Raw genomic sequence first — 19384 nt, forward strand, 5'->3', positions numbered from 1 at the left:
TTGTGGTCTTCAGTCCTGAGACTGGTTTGATGCAGCTCTCCATGCTACTCTATCCTGTGCAAGCTTCTTCATCTCCCAGTACCTACTGCAACCTACATCCTTCTGAATCTGCTTAGTGTATTCATCTCTTGGTCTCCCCCTACGATTTTTACCCTCCACGCTGCCCTCCAATACTAAATTGGTGATCCCTTGATGCCTCAGAACATGTCCTACCAACCGATCCCTTCTTCTGGTCAAGTTGTGCCACAAACTCCTCTTCTCCCCAATCCTATTCAGTACCTCCTCATTCGTTATGTGATCTACCCATCTAATCTTCAGCATTCTTCTGTAGCACCACATTTCGAAAGATTGTATTATCTTCTTGTCCAAACTATTTACCGTCCATGTTTCACTTCCATACATGGCTACACTCCATACAAATACTTTCAGAAATGACTTCCTGACACTTAAATCTATACTCGATGTTAACAAATTTCTCTTCTTCAGAAACGCTTTCCTTGCCATTGCCAGTCTACATTTTATATCCTCTCTACTTCGACCATCATCAGTTATTTTGCTCCCCAAATAGCAAAACTCCTTTACTACTTTAAGTGTCTCATTTCCTAATCTAATACCCTCAACATCACCCGACTTAATTCGACTACATTCCATTATCCTTGTTTTGCTTTTGTTGATGTTCATCTTATATCCTCCCTTCAAAACACCATCCATTCCGTTCAACTGCTCTTCCAAGTCCTTTGCTGTCTCTGACAGAATTACAATGTCATCGGCGAACCTCAAGGTTTTTATTTCTTCTCCATGGATTTTAATACCTATTCCGAATTTTTCTTTTGTTTCCTTTACTGCTTGCATACCGAAAAATCAGAGGAATGTTTAAGTAGCAATGAATGGCCAGTCGCTAACCAACTCAAATTACTACGCCATACACTCGTGCACTGAAACAATAGAGCAGCTATGAAACCGAAGGAGCAATAAATGAAGTATTCAGAAATATTACTGATAGATTGTCGGTAAATGGTCCATCACTCAACCACACCGTTCATTCAACAATGTAGGGGCTATAAGGTAAAATAAAGCCTACTATAAGAAAAACAATGCAGTATGGGGAAAAAAGAAATATGTAGAACTAATTGTTCAGAATTCGTGGGTGTGTGTATTGGTCAGAACTTGAAATCTCTCTCTCACACACACACACACACACACACACACACACACACACACACACACACACACACACACTCTCTATACATCTAAGAAAACTTTAGCAAAACAAAAATGGCTCTACATGTTACTGCTGATTCTGGTGACAAAAACATTAGAAAACTGGATTACTTGGCATTCATCCATTGCTTGATATGATATGGAATAATTGGGTTAACCAAAGCGTCTGATTCCACCCATCGACTTTGACCCGTGACATCACGACGGTGCGGAGTTTAGTTTGTGACAGTCACGTGTCTGTAGGTGTCGTTTTGATATGATCGGTGGTGGCCTCTGGTGGCGTGTTTGTGTGCTGTGTGTTAGGTGATGTTTTTGGTTTAGTTTGCATGTTTATAGGTGGCATATTGTTGTGGTCAGTGATTCTCTCTGGTGGTGTGTTTATGGTTAGCGTGTTATGGGGCATATGGGGTTCATTTGCTTGGTAGCATTGCACGTGCGTGGTATCAGTGGTGACTGTGCTTTCAGCAAATTATTTTGCAGTGAGTTAACGATTTTGGTTTTGTTATGTCGACGTTATTGTAGTTTTTTTTCTGTTCGACGTGTGTGAATTTTGGTAAATCGATTTGTTTATGTCTTTGGCAGGTGTGGATAAGACTGACAAGATCAACAGTTTTTTGTTGCATGCGATGATGGGGGACAGTGCGTCGTCTCTAATAAAATTTCTTCAGCTATTCGGCCAGTTGGCTGAAGTCGTGAAGTGTTCAGTTTGTCGTGAAGAAATGAGGCTTACTAAAGTTCCAGAGTCTCGGATCAGCGATGGCTATATGTGGAGATGTCTTAAGGATAACAGGTCAGGAGAAGTGTTTGATTCCAATTTTGTTGTCTTTTTTGAGGTAGTGATGATTGTGAACGTGGTTGTAGTTTTGGGTTTCATGATTTGGTATCGGTAGTTTCTGTTGAACTATATAGGTCAAGGGAAGTGTTCGATTCCAGTGGATAATGTTTTTAGTTCGATTTAGGGAAGGTTGTGGTCGTTTTATTTTATCGTTTGGTTTAGTGGGGTGTGTTTATTCTTAGTTTGTCCCCACCCAAAACCCCCAATTTCCCTAGCTTCTCCAGTTTCATTATGTTTTTGGAGGAATATGTATTTGATAGTTTTTCGATCTATTTTTGTCTGTTGTCTTGTTTAAGTTATGATGTCATAGTCGCGATATGGGAGTAGTAGTTAATGATTGTTCTCGCCATATTGGTAACGTCATTGGTCAATGCAGACGGGTGGAATCGGACGTTTCCATTGGCCAGAGTAATTTTCTGGGGCAATCCCCCACATATGCATAAAGCATTCATTACACACAGACATTCTATGCTGGTATATGTCCATCCTCAAACTTTATGTACAAAAATGTTAAAAAAAATAGGTATACTATAAATACTGTATGAAGAATTAAGCACTATTTGGAGATAACAGTTGCAGTACAGAAATAAAACGTGGGAACAAAAGCAGCCGCCACTATTTACAAGGGGTCTGCACTGGCAGGCAATCGCTGTAAATTAAAGGTACCAGCAAATAATGAAGGTCTTAAAAATCAATCTAAATAGTTTCTGCTTGACTACTGCCGTAAATAATTTACGATTGTTGGTGGGCAAATGTATATATTTGGGTTATATTAGTGAAATTTTTATTACATGTAAAGATTTTTAAAATAAACGAGCTCTGTCAACGGCTAGAAGCCGTGTTTTCAAAATGAAATTAATTTAACTTGTAAACATAGTGGTAAGTTCCAAATAATGGCGATTGTCAAGAGTGCGATACACAGAACATACAAAACGCTACATTAAAACTAAAACCTAGGTGAAATAAATTAGGAATTAACTTATTTAGAGCAATGTTACAAGTAATACGTCCAAAACAAAAAGGCACTCGGACAACACTAATTCATTTGGCGTCATTAAATAATCATGCTTTCGCGCGCCCTGTAACAACTTAATCCGTTTTTATTAATAGCCATATAGACTGTGATTAGCGCTACAATAAGCACGTGAAATTATTACGTCATCCTCTTCCGCGTTACACCTATCAAATAGAATTCAATGAAAAACAATCTAGACTATATACCATCTACTAATAATGGCTTTATCAAGTGTCTTGGACACCCGGCAGAACATGGCTTACCCAAGCAATGAAGGAAAGGACGTATTATGTAATAAATGGAAAAATATTCAGGGCATGAACATACTCATGCACTTTTCTGCTACTATCCAGAATAAATTTCTTAAATATTAAAAATCATAAACTCACCAACACGTTAAGCAAAACAGGGACGCTACCTAGCACCTACAAGTAGCTTTCAACTAATTTCTATCTCTGATACATCAACTACCGACTGAAACAAAATACTATCTGCATGTCATTTCAGTATATGTCTGATGTTTCTTATAGCTCTAATTATAAAACACTCAGGGGTTATTTTGTTTACAGTAAACAGTCACATTCTACGCTAAGAGATAAATCTAACAATGCAGGTTACTTTTATAAGTCTGATATTTTCTATTACGTATTTTCGACTACAGCACATGTTCTGAAGTGTTGGCGTTGCTGTAGGACGCCATACCAGTGATGATCCGATGAATGTTTTTATGACTGAAGGTATCTATGGTAGCGGGAGTTCGAGTGGTAAACTGACATTTTGAAAACAAGTGGGTATTACAAAGGTTTACGAAAACACAATGGGTAAGCTATCGCCCTTAATCAAAATTCAGTTATTATGACTGTTGGCGGATTTGTTTTTTTTACAAGAAGTTATGTGAATACTCACTTTCAGCTTGAATGAAAGCATATATAGCTGAAATTAACATGTAGCTAATTTATGGTTTGGTACCAAAGTCAAAAATTTCATCACACAGGTGATGCTCTATTTATTTATTTATTTATTTTATATATATTTTTTGCACAAATCATTGATTTTCAGCTTTTGGAAACTTGAGAAGTAATAGCATGGGTCAAAAACATTTTCGTATAAAATGTTGTACGTTTGTGCAATAACTTTGAAGGCGTATGGATTGTGCATAACGCACATATAAGTGAGGCGTGTATTGCAGCGGCTATGAGTAAGTAGTTATCCAAAGTAAAGCAGTCATTAATCTGATGACTGAACACAGCGTTGCTTTGCCTTTTGTGCCCTGTTGGTGGTGGTATGCAGTTCCGTTCCTCCGACCTTTGAACTGAGTAGTGCAGATGTTTCTTTTAATGATATTTTCCCAGGGACATTAGCGCTGTATTTTTTCAGAGGTATTCCCGTATTCAGTTTGTGTTATCTCATGTAAGCTGCACCGTACATGCCTGTAATGCAATCGTGATTTCTTCTGGTGTTGACACTTATTTCAAACTTTGTTTCTGTCTATCATAGAGCAACTTATCGTGCTTTGAGTGGTTAAGTATGTAACCCTTCTCAAGAACTTTCCATTTACAGCTAGTAATCATGTTTATGAATAAAGTGGACAACTAAAACCCAGAACCTTGTACATGTATATTTCACGAGCCACATGCTTGTGTGTGTGTGTGTGTGTGTGTGTGTGTGTGTGTGTGTGTGTGTGTGTGTGTGTGTGTTGGGGGGGGGGGCAGAGGGCACTTCTGGAATCATAATAATTTGCCCCCCAGCTGTGTTCCATTTGTGAATGGTGTGACGAACAAATTGGCAAGCCTTCATGTGAGCTCATATTTCTCCGTATTTTTTTTAATTATTTTTTTTTTATTTTTAGTAGGCATAGTAGTTTAATGCATTGTAATTGTAAGAGAATAACATACTTTTGAAAGTACATTTCATGAGCTGTACTCTTGCAGTTAGTAAATTGGACACAGCTTATGACCCTATGTCAGTCAATTCTGAACATACCTCTCTTCTACTTTCCACACTTCATAGAAGCTATTGCTGCCAGGTTGGGATTCGTCCTGAAAACAATCATCTAGGTAGGCCATGGCTAAGCCATTCTCCTTTGATATATTTTCTTCCAGGAGTGCTAGCCTCTCAATGTTATCAGAGTTTCTGTGTAATTTGAAAAGCGGGTAAGAGATACAGGAAGAATTGAAGCTGTGAGGAGGGTTCCTGTGTGCCATGCTTGGTAGCTTGGTCAGCAAGAGCATTGTCCACAAATGACAATTCTCTGTTTGAGCCCCAGCCCAACACAGTTTTTTTTTTTTTTTTTTTTTTTTTTTTCTAGTAGGGTATTCCAAAACAGTGTATGCTCAGATGAAGAGTGAAAGATTGACTCTGGAAATAATCTAGACTGTGTCATAACAGTCGTAGTTCTCCTGCAATGTTGCAATATAACAAAGTAGCATGAAATTAATGATTTATGAAATAATCCTTGACAGTATCATCATTATTAGGTTGGTGCTGACTTGAGCAGTGTTATCTACTGTTCACTTAACAGTAATTATGAACATTATAGATGATTAATTAAATGGAAGGTGTAAAGGTAACCAGTCAGGTGAAGATTATGTAGTGTCCCCTCCCAACCCTCCTCATTCCTTGCATTTTTTGTACTTTGTGTGCAGTAGGTATGTACATGATACATATCAAAATACCCATCAGAGACATGACCAATATCTAATATAGGTATTCTGAATTTATTTTGCAGTTTCAATTTTTATGATGAAAAGTGCATTACATATGGCTAAATGCTCCTTATGTGGTACGACATAAACATGAGGCTGTGCTAAATGTAATTTTATTACCGTAACCTATTTTCTGCATTTTCATTCATTGGCTTCAGTAACTCGCAATGAGATTATCACCTTCAAACCTTACCTTGACCTTAGGCTATGCCACATATCAGCGTAGTCAAGGTGCTGGGCAGTCAATAGGTACATTAAAAAAAGATAGAGAAACTTCTGATCTTTAGATAGCCTTCTTTTAGAGCTTAAAAGATCTTCAGTTGCATCTCTGAATGGCTGTAAAACTTGTATGCAATGCACACTGTTGTAACAAGACCGACCAGAGCAGATTTCTTTAGATGAATGTTGTTTTCTTTTATCTTACATCAGTAGACGGTCTACAGATTTAATTATTGAATGGATAATTAACTCTAAGGATCTTTCCTTCTCTCAGTTATTTAGTAGCAGATAATTTCAGGTGCATTTTGTGAATGCTGTTCCTGACTCTCTCACCAGTATGGATCAAGCGTTGTGTGGAATAAGTTAACACTGATCTTGGAACACTAGGGGGAAAGCAATAAGAAGGGATTTTCAGTTTTTTCACTAAACCTAGTGTAGATGATACCTAGAGCTAGAGTAAATACAGTCACTTTTCAAACAGTAACCATACAAGGACAGTAAGACACTTCAGTCTGGACTGAACCACATTTGTGAAAGAGGATTGTCACTGTAACTACAGTAAAACCCCTATTCCATCTTTTTGTGCAGTCCAGACTTAAAATTGCAAAATTGAGGAAAATGCAGAATTGGGGATACCAAAATATGAGCAAAAACACATGTAATTGGCATACATGGTTAAAAAATTGCAGTCCTCTCCAATACTTTGTATAAAATTTGCTAAGTGAAGGAAATGAAACATACACTATAATGTTTATACAATAATTTGTGGTAATGAATTTCATCAGTTCTTAAAAAATCATAGATGTATGACAGCAAGTAAAAACGAATAAAAAATTGGAATTGGTATCTGCTTACAAGGTAATTGAGCTGTTTTCCAACATGATACAATTACATATATGTTCAAAACATGCATTTTTGTCTCACTCAGAAAAAAGCAAAAATTGATGAAAACATCAGAGCAGCAAAGTGGTTAAACCATAAGTATAAATGCTGACATTCACTTAATGACATACTTTGTCACCATTGCTGTTATTGTTTAATGTTTTTCTTATGAGCCACACTTCATATGTTCACCTCAATTAAAGTGTTATTTTAGGCCTGATGAGAGAAACATAGACATGAAAAAATGAGTTTACTTCCCAACTGACATTACAAGCTTATTAGAAGACAGCTTAGTGAATTTCTCTGCACTGTGTAAAATGTAAATTTTAAAGAAATTTCAGATGCTACAGTTTTGCTTCATGCCCACTATCACTGCTGCCAATCTTTACGATGTAGAGTGTATGGTGTGTGTGGTGCAAAGTATATAAATGAGTAGTGTATGTAGTTGTTGTGACTGTATCGTGTCAAATTTTGAACACAAAAGTCTTTAAAATGTGCTATAAAGAACCCTTGTTCTATTTCTGTGTGACATCTCTGTCATAGCACTCATCTGCATGAAAAGTATATTTTCAACACTTCACAAAATGCTTTCACCCGTACTTGTACTCCTGTCACTGAAGGGCCACTCCCCCTCTCCTTTCATCCAATAGGTGAGCTCATTTTACATGTGTTATTGTGGTGTGGTGGCTGCGTTGGCTATTTGGTGACTTAACAGGTCGCAAGCCAATAAGATTTCACTAACCAGAAAGGGGGCATTGTTTCTTCGATTATGACCAAGCACATTCTTTAAGAATCTGTGTTTGAATTTAAAAGATTGACAGTTGATATTGTTGCCGAATACAGTACATCAGAAATATATGCATAAAGATGAGACTGAGTTACAAGTGGCATAAGTAAAGGTGGTGGCTGGGCCCCTTCATCATGTATTGGCTCATTCCGGAACACATTGCGTTGAGTGTCTCATTTTTCGATTACTGCTGCAAACCATCTGTCTTTTGAGCCACTTGTAACTTGTTCAGTCACACCAAAAGCCAATAGGAAGAAAACAGGACAAAGTCAAGTGAGATATTGAGTAAGGACGAAGAATCAAGGTAAATCTTACTAGGAAGAAATGTAAAATTGGGAAATTTTTAGCATTGATCTCACTGGTTTTTCACAGGGGCTATGAATTTTTGGTGTAGAATCGTGAAAATTGTAAAATTGGAGAATGTAAAATTGAAGTCCCACTGTAGTTCTATTTCATTTAGGCCTACCATATTCATGATTAGATTGGTTTGTTCTTTAAAAGGAAGTGAAACACTAATGCCCACAAATACTACTTTTGTAGAAATGTTGCTAGTATGTACAGTAACTCAAGTGGCCTCTATGGAAGTAGTACCATTTTGTAAGCACTTGGCATGTTTCCGTTGGTGTTGCATCAGGTGAACAACATGAACTATTTGTGTATTTTTTGATGTGTGGCATGTTTTACACTTACTAAAATATATGTGGCTATTACTCATTCATGACACAAATATTAAAATATTCCGGGACATTGTGTTGTTGCTAAATAATAGCCCTGAATATTTTAATAAGTGTAACGTTTCTGACATAACAGATTACATTTGACATCATGTGTAGCTGAGGTCCACTTTTTTAATTAGATTTCTTTAACGATGTCATAGTTATAATGTGTGGTCACTTTGCATTAGTATGCCATTGCAGCTGACGATGTCTGTGCCCTCTATGCTTGGTAATTATGTAACATTTCACCACCTTTAGGTCAGGTGAATACAGGGTTATAAATACAAAATGAGATAGCGGTAACGTGGGGGAGATTTAATAATGAGTAAGAAAATAGGAATGCTGGCAAGCTGCTGTGAACAGTGTAGTGGTCGTATTATCATAGCCAAGATAGACACAAAGCCAACACCCACCACAGTGGTACAAGTTTATATGCCAACCAGCTCTGCAGATGATGATGATGATGATGATGATGATGTCGTGTGATGAGGGCCTCCCGTCGGGTAGACTGCTCGCCTGGTGCAAGTCTTTCGATTTGACGCCACTTCGGCGACTTGCGCGTCGATGGGGATGAAATGATGATGATTGGGACAACACAACACCCAGTCCCTGAGCAGAGAAAATCTCTGACTCAGCCGGGAATCGAACCCAGGCCCTTAGGATTGACAGTCTGTCACGCTGACCATTCAGCTACCGAGGGCGGACTTGCAGATGATGAAGAGACAGAAGAAATGTATGATGAGAGAAAATAAATAATTCAGATAGTTGAGGGAGGTGAATGTTTACTTGTAATGGGGAACTGGAATTCGATAGTAAGAAAAGTAAGAGGATTAAAAATTCTAGGTGAATATGGACTAGAGGAAAGGCATTAAAGAGGAAGCCACTTGCTAGAATTTTGCACAGAGCATAGTTTATTCTTTGCTGACACTTGGTTTAAGAATTGTGAAGGAAACTTGTATACATGGAAGATATCTGGAGACACTGGAAGGTTTCGGATTGATTATACAGTAGTAAGACAGAGATATCAAAACCAGGTTTTAAATTGTTAGTAATTTCCAGGGGTATATGTGGATTCAGTCACAATTTACTGGCTATGAACTGTAAATTGAACCTAATGAAGTTGCAAAAGTTCAGGAAATTGAGGTGGTGGTACCTGGATACGTTAAAGAACCAGTGGTGGTTTCAGGGGGAGCATTGAGCAACAATTGACTAGAACAGGGGTAAGGAATACAGTAGAAGATGAATGGATAGCTTTGATAGATGAAGCAGTGAAGGCAGCAGGGGATCAAATAGATGATAAGACAAGATCTATTAGAAGTCATTAGGTAACAAAGGATATATTTACTGAATTTAATTGATGAAGAGGGAAAATATAAAAGGGCAGCAAAGGAAGCAGGCGAAAGAGAATAGAAATGTCCAAAAAATTAGATTGAAAGGAAGTGAAAAGTGATTAAATAGAAATAGCTAGAGGACAAATGTAAGTCCTTAGAAGCACATATAACTAGAGGAGAGGCAGGTACCACCCAAAGGAAATTTAAAGCAGCTTTTGGAGAAAAGAGAAGCAGCTGTACGAATATGAAGAGCTGAGGTAGAAAACCAGCACTAAGCAAAAAAGAGAAAGTGTAAAGGTGGAAGGAATATATAGAGGTGTTATAGAAGGGGGAAATTAATGTGAAGGCAATATTGTAGAAAGCGAAGAGGGAGTAGATAAAGGGAAAGTGGGAGATATGACACTGTGAGAAGAATTTGACAGTACTGAAGACCTAAGCTGACACAAGAGCCTTGGAGTAGACGACGACAGTCCCTTAGAACTGCCGATGTCCTTGGGAGAGCCAGTCAAGACAAAACTAGCTATTCCACATGGTGTCCAGGGTATATAAGACAGAGAAAATAACACTCGACTTCAAGAAGAATGTGATAATTCCAATTCCAAAGAAAGCAGGGGCTCACGGATGTGAATATTATCAAACTATCAGTTTAATAAGTCATGGTTGCAAAATATTAACACAAACTCTTTACAGAAGAATGGAAAAACTGGTAGAAGCCAACCTTGGGGAAGATCAGTTTATATTCCAGAGATATGTAGGAACATGCGAGGCAATACTGACCCTAAGACTTCTCTTAGAAGATAGGCTAAGGAAAGGCAAATCTACATTTACAGCATTTGTAGATTTAAAGAAAACTTTTGACAGTGTTGACTGAAATGTCCTTTTCAAAATTCTGGCGATAGCGGGGAGTGAAAGCCTGTTGACAACTTTTACGTAAACCTGTCAGCAGTTATGAGTTGAGGGGTATGTAAGTGAAGCAGTGATTGAGAAGGAGTGAGATAGGACTGTAGCCTATTACCAATGTCAGTCAAACTGTTTATTGGAAAAGCAGTGAAGGAAACAAAAGAAAAATTTAGAGTAGGAATTAAAGTTCAGCGAGAAGAAATTAAAAAACTTTGGGATTTGCTGATTACATTGTAATTCTGTTTGACACAGCAAAGGAATTGCAAGAGCAGTTAAGCAGAATGGACAGTGTCTCGAAAAGAGGATATAAGATGAACATCAACAAAAGCAAACCAAGGATAATGGAATGTAGTCTAATTAAAAAAGGTGATGCTGAGGGAATTAGACTAGGAAATGAGAGACTTAAAATAGTAGATGACTTTTGTTATTTAGGCAGCAAAATAAATGACTAAAGTAGAGAGGATATAAAATGTAAGCTGGCAGTGGCAACAGAAGCGTTTTTGAAGAAAAGAAATTTACTTAAACTGAATAAAGACTCAAGTGTTGGTCTGTTCTTAAAGTGTTTGTACAGTGTGTTAACTGTAAGACGGCAGAGTTGTGAGTGGAGTGTGGGGAGAGAAGGAAGCAAGCATTGGCTGGTGAGTGGAGTGGAGCCGTTGGGGGGGGGGGGGGGAGACAAGGCACGCCTACCAGTTGCAGTGCTGGCACTACAAATTGCGCGTCATGCTTACACGAAAGCTGACGAAAGGCTTGGAAGTAAAACACGCTTTAAATGTTGTTCATAAACGAAACTGAAATCGTCATGTACATTAAAAACTATATATATAAAAATGAATGTATGTATGTTTGTCTACTATGCGCTCAAACCATTCATCCGATAATTTTGCGAGCATCGCTATGTAATACTGGTTTCCTTTTAACCTTAGGCCTACCAGTAGGGGTTGTTGGCAACTCCCGAGATGGGCCAGCAACTGCCTCTTCACTCATTTTGATACTGTTTAGCACAACTGCACAATAAAAACACGCAGAAAAGTACAGAGCAAAACAATAACGAAGCAGACGACAATGGCTACCTTGTACAACACAGTCAGCTACGTAATGTTGGCAGCAGTTGAAACTGCGTGCTTACCGAAGCCTCCCGACGTTTACTGACTTTTACCGATTCAGGACTAGGGAGAGGTCTGCCATCTAAAAGTTTACACACTGTAGGGAGTGTAACCGCATATGGAAGTGAAAATTCAACAATAAACAGTTTAGACAAGAAGAGAATAGAGGCTTTTGAAATGTAATGCTGCAGCAAAATGCTGAAGATTGGGTGGGTAGATCATGTAACTAATGAGATACTGAATTAAATTGGGGAGAAAAGAAATTTGTGATACAACCTGACTAGAAGGGATTGGTTGATAGGACACATTCTGAGATGTCAAGGGGCCACCAGTTTGGTATTGAATGGAAGTATGAGGAGTAAAAATTTGAAGTGAAGAGCCTGGACAAGATAGAGTGGCATGGAGAGCTACGTCAAACTATTCTTAGGACTGAAGACCATGAAACACACATTACCATCCCAGTTCATTAGTATTTTGCGTATGCCACTTCGACTAGTCTGCTACAATAATCATTCAATTTGAATACACAGTTGTTCACTGTTAATGCAGCCTATGTATATATCTGGCCTCTCCACATCATAAATTATATCACTGTTGACATTACTTTCGGCTTTTCTGTTTCTTGTCTAGGCTGATTCCATTTGCCCTCATTGAAGATGTCAAATCTTAATTATAGCGTCTTGTATAATAATATCTTATTGAATAGGTTGTCAAATCATTGGATCAGGAGTAATCCACTGAATTATACAGGGTGGTTCATCTGAAGTTTCGGATGAGATTATTTCGAAAACTATACATCGGGTAAAAATAGTGGGTAAGACGAGTTCGTAAGCTCAAAGGGGGACATCAAATGATACCACACATGACCTCCAGCCCCCACCCCCTTGGGTGGGGCATGGGCAACTTTTAAATCTTAAATGGAACTCCCATTTTGTATTGCAGATTTGGATTCTCCATAAAAAAGAAATCAAGTTTTGTCTGAAACATTTTTTGAACCATTGACAGATGGCCCTAAAATCGAGAAAAAAGTAAAATTTGGAAAGAGCTCCGATTTATTTAGAATGATCTGAGAAGGACGCATCAAATCGATACAAAATGTGCACCAATTCTTTCATTACGCCAAATTCAGCTATTTTTGTACAAAATGTATTGTATCCTACTTTTAACGTTACCCAGGAACGACGAGATGGACGTAGTAGAATGATGTTCTCATGGGATGCTTCATTAGTGTGAGTCCCCTTGCCTCTCACATGCTGGGGTGCTTCATTAGTGTGAGTCCCCTTGCCTCTCACAATTTGTGATGCTTAATTAATGAAATTAGCCATGAAGAAATTGTTCAAAATTATCCCCATTTGCTTCAATGCATAAAGTCAATCACCTGGGTAAGCTGTCCACAGTTTTGAGCAGCACATCCCGTGGCATGGCTGCACACGCTCTTCGAATGCATTGCTCCATGTCGTTTCAGGTTGTAGACTGTCTTTCATAAACAATATTTTTTAAATAACCCCACAAGAAAAAATCAGATGTTAGGTCTGGTGAACATGGAGGCCACTGAATTGGTCCGCCGCATCCTATCCACCGACCAGGTTACTGTAAATTTAAAACATGCCGCACGTTTTTAGCATAATGGGGAGCTGCTCCGTCCTGTTGAAACCACATTTGTTGCCTAGTTTCTAAATCAACATCTTCCATTAGAACCAACAAATCATCGCGGAGAAGCTGCAAATAAGATTCCCCCGTAACATTTTGGTCAAAAAAAATACAGCCCTATGAAGTAACCATTAAAATTCCACACCAAACCATTAACGACCACTTGTGTTGATTGTCAACGGGTCTGAGCCAGTGTGGATTAACAGGGGACCATTAATGACAATCATGATGATTTAATTCGCCATTGTTTTTGATTGTGGCTTCATCGGTGAACGTAACATATCTAAAAAAAATATTGTCACCTCTTTATCATTTCCAAGTCCCATTGGCGGAAATGCATGCGTATTTGCATATCTTTCGGCGTTAATGCCTGTGTCGGTGTGATATGGTACGCATGTTATTTATATGCCTCCGAAATCCTCAAAACAGTTGATTTCGGTATTCCAAAGAATCACACGACTACTCATTTTTGGATCCAGTTGAACACAGGCAAGAACGGTAATGGTACGAGCGTTATTTTCATTGTATTCGTGATGACGAGGTGGACAGTGCATGCATCCATTTCGAGCTCATTGAGTGCAATTTCGAATAATGTTTTTGCTTGGATGTCGTCTATTTTGGAAATGATCCGCATACAATTGCACAGCTGCAGTGTAATTGTTATGGCACTCACCTAAAATTAACATCATATCAACAATCTCTGTAGGAGGATAGTGAGCCATGTTTCGCTAAAGAATAATTTACTTTCGCCAGTCGATGTTTACAGTTCACAGTTTGAAAGCGAAGTGAATCATTCTAAATAAATCAGAGTCCTTTCCCAATTTTAATTTTTCTCGATTTCGGTGCCATCTGTCAATGGGTTAAAAAAATTTTTCAGACAAAACTTGATTACTTTTTTATGGAGAATCCGAATCTGCAACAAAAAAATGGGGGTTTCCATTTAATATTTAAAAGTTGCGCCCCTCCCCTCACCTCCCCCCACCTCATCCAAGGGGGTGGGGGCTGGGGGTCACGTGTAGTATCATTTGATGTCCCCCTTTGAGCACACGAACTTGTCTTACCCACTATTTTTACCCGATGTATAGTTCTTGAGATAATCTCATCCGAAACTTCCGAGGGACAGCCCTGTAGATCCGTATCAGTAATGCCAATTTGTTGTAGGGTTTTGGGACATATACTGTGTTTCAACATTGTGAATTACCTGAAAGAAATCAATTTATTGACAGTCAGGATGGATTCAGAAAATCTCATTCTTGTGAAATACAACTAACTCTTTGTTCTCACAATTTAATGAGTGTTATCAACAGGAGATGTCAGATTGATTCCATGTTATCAGATTTCCAGTAAGATTTTGCCACTGGTCCTCATAAGAGATTTTTAAAAAATTGTGCGCCTGAGGAGTGTCACCTAAGTTGTGCGACTTGTTTCCTGAGTTCCTGTCAGAAAGGTCACAGTTTGTAGTAATTGAAAGAAAGTCATCGAGTAAAACAGAAGTAATATCTGGCATTCCCCAAGGCTCCCTTCTGTTCCTGATCTACATAAACAACTTAGCTCTCTTAGATTGTGTGGAGATGATGCTGTCATTTACATCTTGCCTAAATCATTTTGCAGTTGCTTTTAGTCATTGGATGACTTTACATGGTGTGAAAAGTGGCAATCAATTTTAACGAATGAAAAGTGTGATGTCATTCACGTAAGTACAGAAAGAAATCCACTAAAGTTTGGTTATGCAATAAATCACACAAATCTAATGGCTGTAAGTTCAATTAAATATTAAATATTTAGGATAACGTACATTGGAATAATCACATAGATAATGTGGGCAAAGCAAACTAAGAACTGTCAGTTATTGACAGGACACTTAGAAAATGCAGCAGGACTACTAAAGAGACTGCTTACATATTTGTCTGCCATTTTCTAGAATATTGCTGTGTGGTATGCGATCTGCACCAGATGGGACTGATTGAGTATATAGGTAAGGCTCAAAGAAGAGCAGTTTGTTTTGTATTATCATGAAAGAGGGGAGAGAGTGTCACAGACACGATGTGTGAATTGAGGTGGCGATCAATAAAACAAAGACTTTTTCTTTGTGGTAGGGTCGTCTCTTGAAATTTCAGTCACCAACATTCTCCTCTGATTGCAAAAATATTCTGTTGGCACCCAACTACATAGGGAGAAATGATCATCATGATAAAATAAGAGAAATTATAGCTCACACAGGAGGATTCAAGCATTCATTTCTCCCGCACACTGTTCAAAAGTGGAATGGTTGAGAAATAACGTGAAGGTGTTTCGATGACCCTCTGCCAGGCACTTCATTTTGCATTTTGGAGTAGTAATGTAGATGTGTTTTTAATAAATATACTGTCAAATTAATCGCTATGGCAGCTTTTCACTAACTGTTAATGTCCAGGATGGTTGTAACTTGCTGCACATCTCATCCTGAGAAATTCTTCTGTATACTCGACAGTAGCAAATACCTCTAAAAGACTGGCCTAGCTGCAGGAATCGGAACATTTAGCAGTGAGCAACATGGTCTTCAATCTATACATAATCTTGGCATATTGTTACAAATTACTAAAATTTGGCATTCTTAGTGCCTCAGCATTGATCTATTCACACACACACACACACACACACACACACACACACACACACACACACACACCATGTTCCGTAAATCCCATCATGAAAGAGAACATTCAGGTACACGGACCAGGTCAAGTTATTCAGTAACAGGCAGAAGTAACCACTCGTGTCAACTTCTGTGAAGTTTGCTAACAACAAATTATGACTAGCACTAATCTACTCAAACTGATAAATATGGTAATTACTATTAAATTACTTTGTAAGTATGCAGCAGGAACGGATTAATGAGTAGCACGAAAGTAAGCTCTATGCTTTTCAGGTACATTAGAAGAAGCTAGAAGAGGCCCAGTGAGGATGAAGGAAGGGAGTGGTGGTAAGAGGGATGGTTGGGAACTGGTATTTGGTAGGAAGGCTGAGAGAAGGGTGATGCTGTCTGACAGTTTTGTTGTGTCTACCAAAAACAGCAACCAGATTGGAGGGAAGAAGAGCCTCAAGGTGTTGTAGAAGTAGGAAATTAGCACCATGAGGTGGAAGCCTAAAAATGGTATCAATTACAAAGTAAACTTCCCAAGTCACTTGCAGAAGCTACTTCTGCAATTTCCTTGACATGGAAACCCCTGCAGCAAGTCAACTTGTAAAAGTTTTGTCAACTTGCAGAAGTAGCTTCCACAAGTTAGTGATAGCTTTCACATATTAGTGAAAACAGTTTCTTTCATCTTGCTGCACGTACCTGTTGAACTTGCCTGTTGCTGGAAGTTTTTCTCACACTTGCAAAAGTTTCTTGTATTCACTACTAATACGAAAATATCACTGTCAAAAATGAATGGCAGACAGGTGGGCCAAAACAATTGTACCATTGGAACCCCTAAACAAATATAACTGGCCATCAACCAAGGGAGTGCGAAATGAAGTTCCTGATTACTTTGTTTCACAAAAAGGGAAATTAGAATGGTAGTCTGAGATGTCTTTATATTTTATCTAATTTTTTATCTTAGTGTGAACATAAATGTGTTACATTTGTAATAATTATTGTTTGCAAAAATTGAAGAGTAACTAAAAGATAGTGTGTGCTATTATAAAAAGTTTTAAGAAAAACCCCTACAGTAGACTACCAATAAGTTTAAATCATGTATTTTAAATGGTAATTATGTGGATGACAGGCACATGTACTAAACAGAGTCAACGACTCCTGCATCGGATTTTGGTAATATGTGACTCTATGTGACTATGCTTCACTAATATTATTTGTTAAGATCTCCTGTAATTTTGCTTATTGAAATGATGCAATCTCTGTTCCATACAAAATGTTGTAATATTTGTTAATAGTTACAATACCTTCAGAAGAAGACAGTTTTAAAACTGTTGAAACCATGGTGAGGGTTTAATAAATCTGTATTTTATAGCTGGTTGGCTGTTAGTGTTTCCAATCCATAAATATAATTAAAAGGCAATCTCTTGGTGATACAGCTTGCAGCATTTTTGTATCTGATTTTTAAGTAGGCATATTGTATTCTGCAATAGACAAGAGATTTTCAAAACTTGCCTTCAACATTCACAGAGTTTTTAATCTGAGCTAAGTCCTCTTACTAGATTGTTCAGTAATGTTTCTTAAAAACTCCTATGTACGTCTCTGTATGTATTTCTTCACCCAAATACTTCTTTCTTCTTAATTTGTTGTTTTTATCATGGTTTTCCGTTAATAAATATGATGATGATGATGATGATGATACAATGGTGGCGGCTTCTCTGCTTCGTAAACACACCTCTGTAAACTTTGTCTTGCTTCTCTCATAACGCAACTCTAGTGGAAGCACTTCTGCAAGTACTTGAAATTAACTGGTTCAAGCAACTTGCAGAATTAAACTTCTGCAAGTTTTTATACTAATCTGAACACCTCAGCAAGTGCTTTCAGAAGTTAGTTATTGAAGTTACTTGCTAGTGGACACATGCCATAAGCATAACACAAGTTTTAGAAAGAAGAAAGTACTGCTAGGTAGCAGTCACTGCAGAGATGTATACCCTCAGTTACAGGAGAAGTTAGGGGAAGAGTATCAGGTCACCAGTATTTTCAAACAGAGTACTGGTCTGAGTCATGTGATAGTGTGTTTAGGGCAGGGTTGTACAGAATTGCTAGTACCCCAGGCCACAAACACCTCAACATGACTACGGGGGAGGGGGGGGGGGGCGGGGGGGGGGGGAACCGATCTGGGATCCCCCGGCCCTATTGTCAGCTAGACTGGCTTGGCTCAAAAGAACTTAGTTCTCGAAGTGCCCATTCATCCTTTCTAGAAGACAGTGAAAGATAAGAAAAAAATAAATTAATTAAAAAAAAGCATGAACAAAAGGTAAGGAATGGATCAGCACAATATTAATGACAGACAGTGTGGGGAATCGCAAGCAGCAGTCTGCATGCCTGGTGTAGGACATTGCTTGTAACCGTATCACTAAAGATGATCCGATAATGGATGGGATAGGAAGCAGCTTTGATAGGGAAGGGGTGCACAGGATAGGTGATGACATGAGTAAGACAACTTTCCCAAGTAGTAGCTCCAATGTGAGCACAGTTGAGCAGCTGTGGCAGTATCATTGGCCTTTTTGTGGCAGTGCTGTACGAAGTTTGCCCAGAAAATACGTATAAAAGTTGAATAATAACTTTATTTTACTATTATTCAGTTATTACAATATGGTCTCCTTCAAATTACTTGCCCTGAGACGCGATACACTTCTGCCAAAGCCGTTTCCACTGTTGATAACATTGCTGAATGTCTTCAGTTGTGATGTTGTTCAGTTGCCGTGTCGTTTCCGCCTTGATGGCTTCCACATCTCCCAAGTGCTGTCCCCCGAAGCACCATTTTGCATTTTGGGAACATGAAGAAGTCACACAGGGCTAAATCGGGTGAATAAGGCGGCTGGTCTGTCATGGTGATTGAGCTTCGGGCCAAAAACTCGCGCACAACGAGCGACGTGTGAGTGGGCACATTGTCGTGATGAAGGATCCACCTGCCAACTTTTGCCAACTCCGGTCGAACTCGGGCCACACGAGCTCTGACGTGTCATAACTTCAACGTAAAAATTTTCCGTTCACTCTCTGGCCGGGAGGGACAAATTTCTTGTGAACAATGCCCCTAGAATCAAAGAAAACAATCAACATTGTCTTCACATTGAACCTAGATTTTCGCGACTTTTTTGTTCTCGGTTCTCCTGCTAGTTTCCATTCCTTGCTTTGAGATTTGAACTCCACATCAAATTCGTAAAACCAGGACTTCTCTCCAGTGATGACTCGGTTGAGAAAGTCCCCTCGTTCCTCTGCTTCCAACCAATCCTCACAGCACTCAACCCTCTTTGCTTTCTGTTCTGGTGTCAAGAGCTTCGGTACGATTTTCGCACACAATTTCTTCATTTCAAGTTTTGTGTCAGGATTTCCTGAA

At 38.6% G+C, this 19384-nt stretch overlaps 2 protein-coding genes across 8 annotated transcripts in view; one reads left to right on the plus strand and one right to left on the minus strand.

The window, feature by feature from the left end:
• The window catches only part of LOC126259321 (RNA-binding protein EWS-like), a 97241-nt gene extending 93630 nt beyond the window's left edge, over positions 1 to 3611 (minus strand). Inside the window, exon 1 of one of the 3 annotated variants that reach the window (XM_049956001.1) lies at positions 3461 to 3611. The gene's annotated coding sequence lies outside the window, so the exon portion shown is untranslated. Of the gene's footprint in view, positions 1 to 3277; positions 3298 to 3460 lie in introns of those variants that run through there. The other 2 variants (XM_049956002.1, XM_049956003.1) reach the window with 2 other exon arrangements.
• A 115-nt stretch (positions 3612 to 3726) lies between these two features.
• The window catches only part of LOC126259322 (uncharacterized), a 138203-nt gene continuing 122545 nt past the window's right edge, over positions 3727 to 19384 (plus strand). For 4 of the 5 annotated variants that reach the window (XR_007546499.1, XM_049956005.1, XM_049956006.1 and 1 more), the window contains exon 1: positions 3727 to 3892. Coding sequence is in view for 3 of the 5 variants with exons in the window: in XM_049956005.1 (XP_049811962.1) it covers positions 3889 to 3892 (4 nt within the window). In the remaining 2 variants the exon portion in view is untranslated. Of the gene's footprint in view, positions 3893 to 4130; positions 4270 to 19384 lie in introns of all 5 variants that reach the window. The other variant, XR_007546498.1, reaches the window with a different exon arrangement.

This window comes from Schistocerca nitens, chromosome 5, assembly GCF_023898315.1.
Source record: "Schistocerca nitens isolate TAMUIC-IGC-003100 chromosome 5, iqSchNite1.1, whole genome shotgun sequence".
Taxonomy (NCBI): Eukaryota; Metazoa; Arthropoda; class Insecta; order Orthoptera; family Acrididae; genus Schistocerca; species Schistocerca nitens.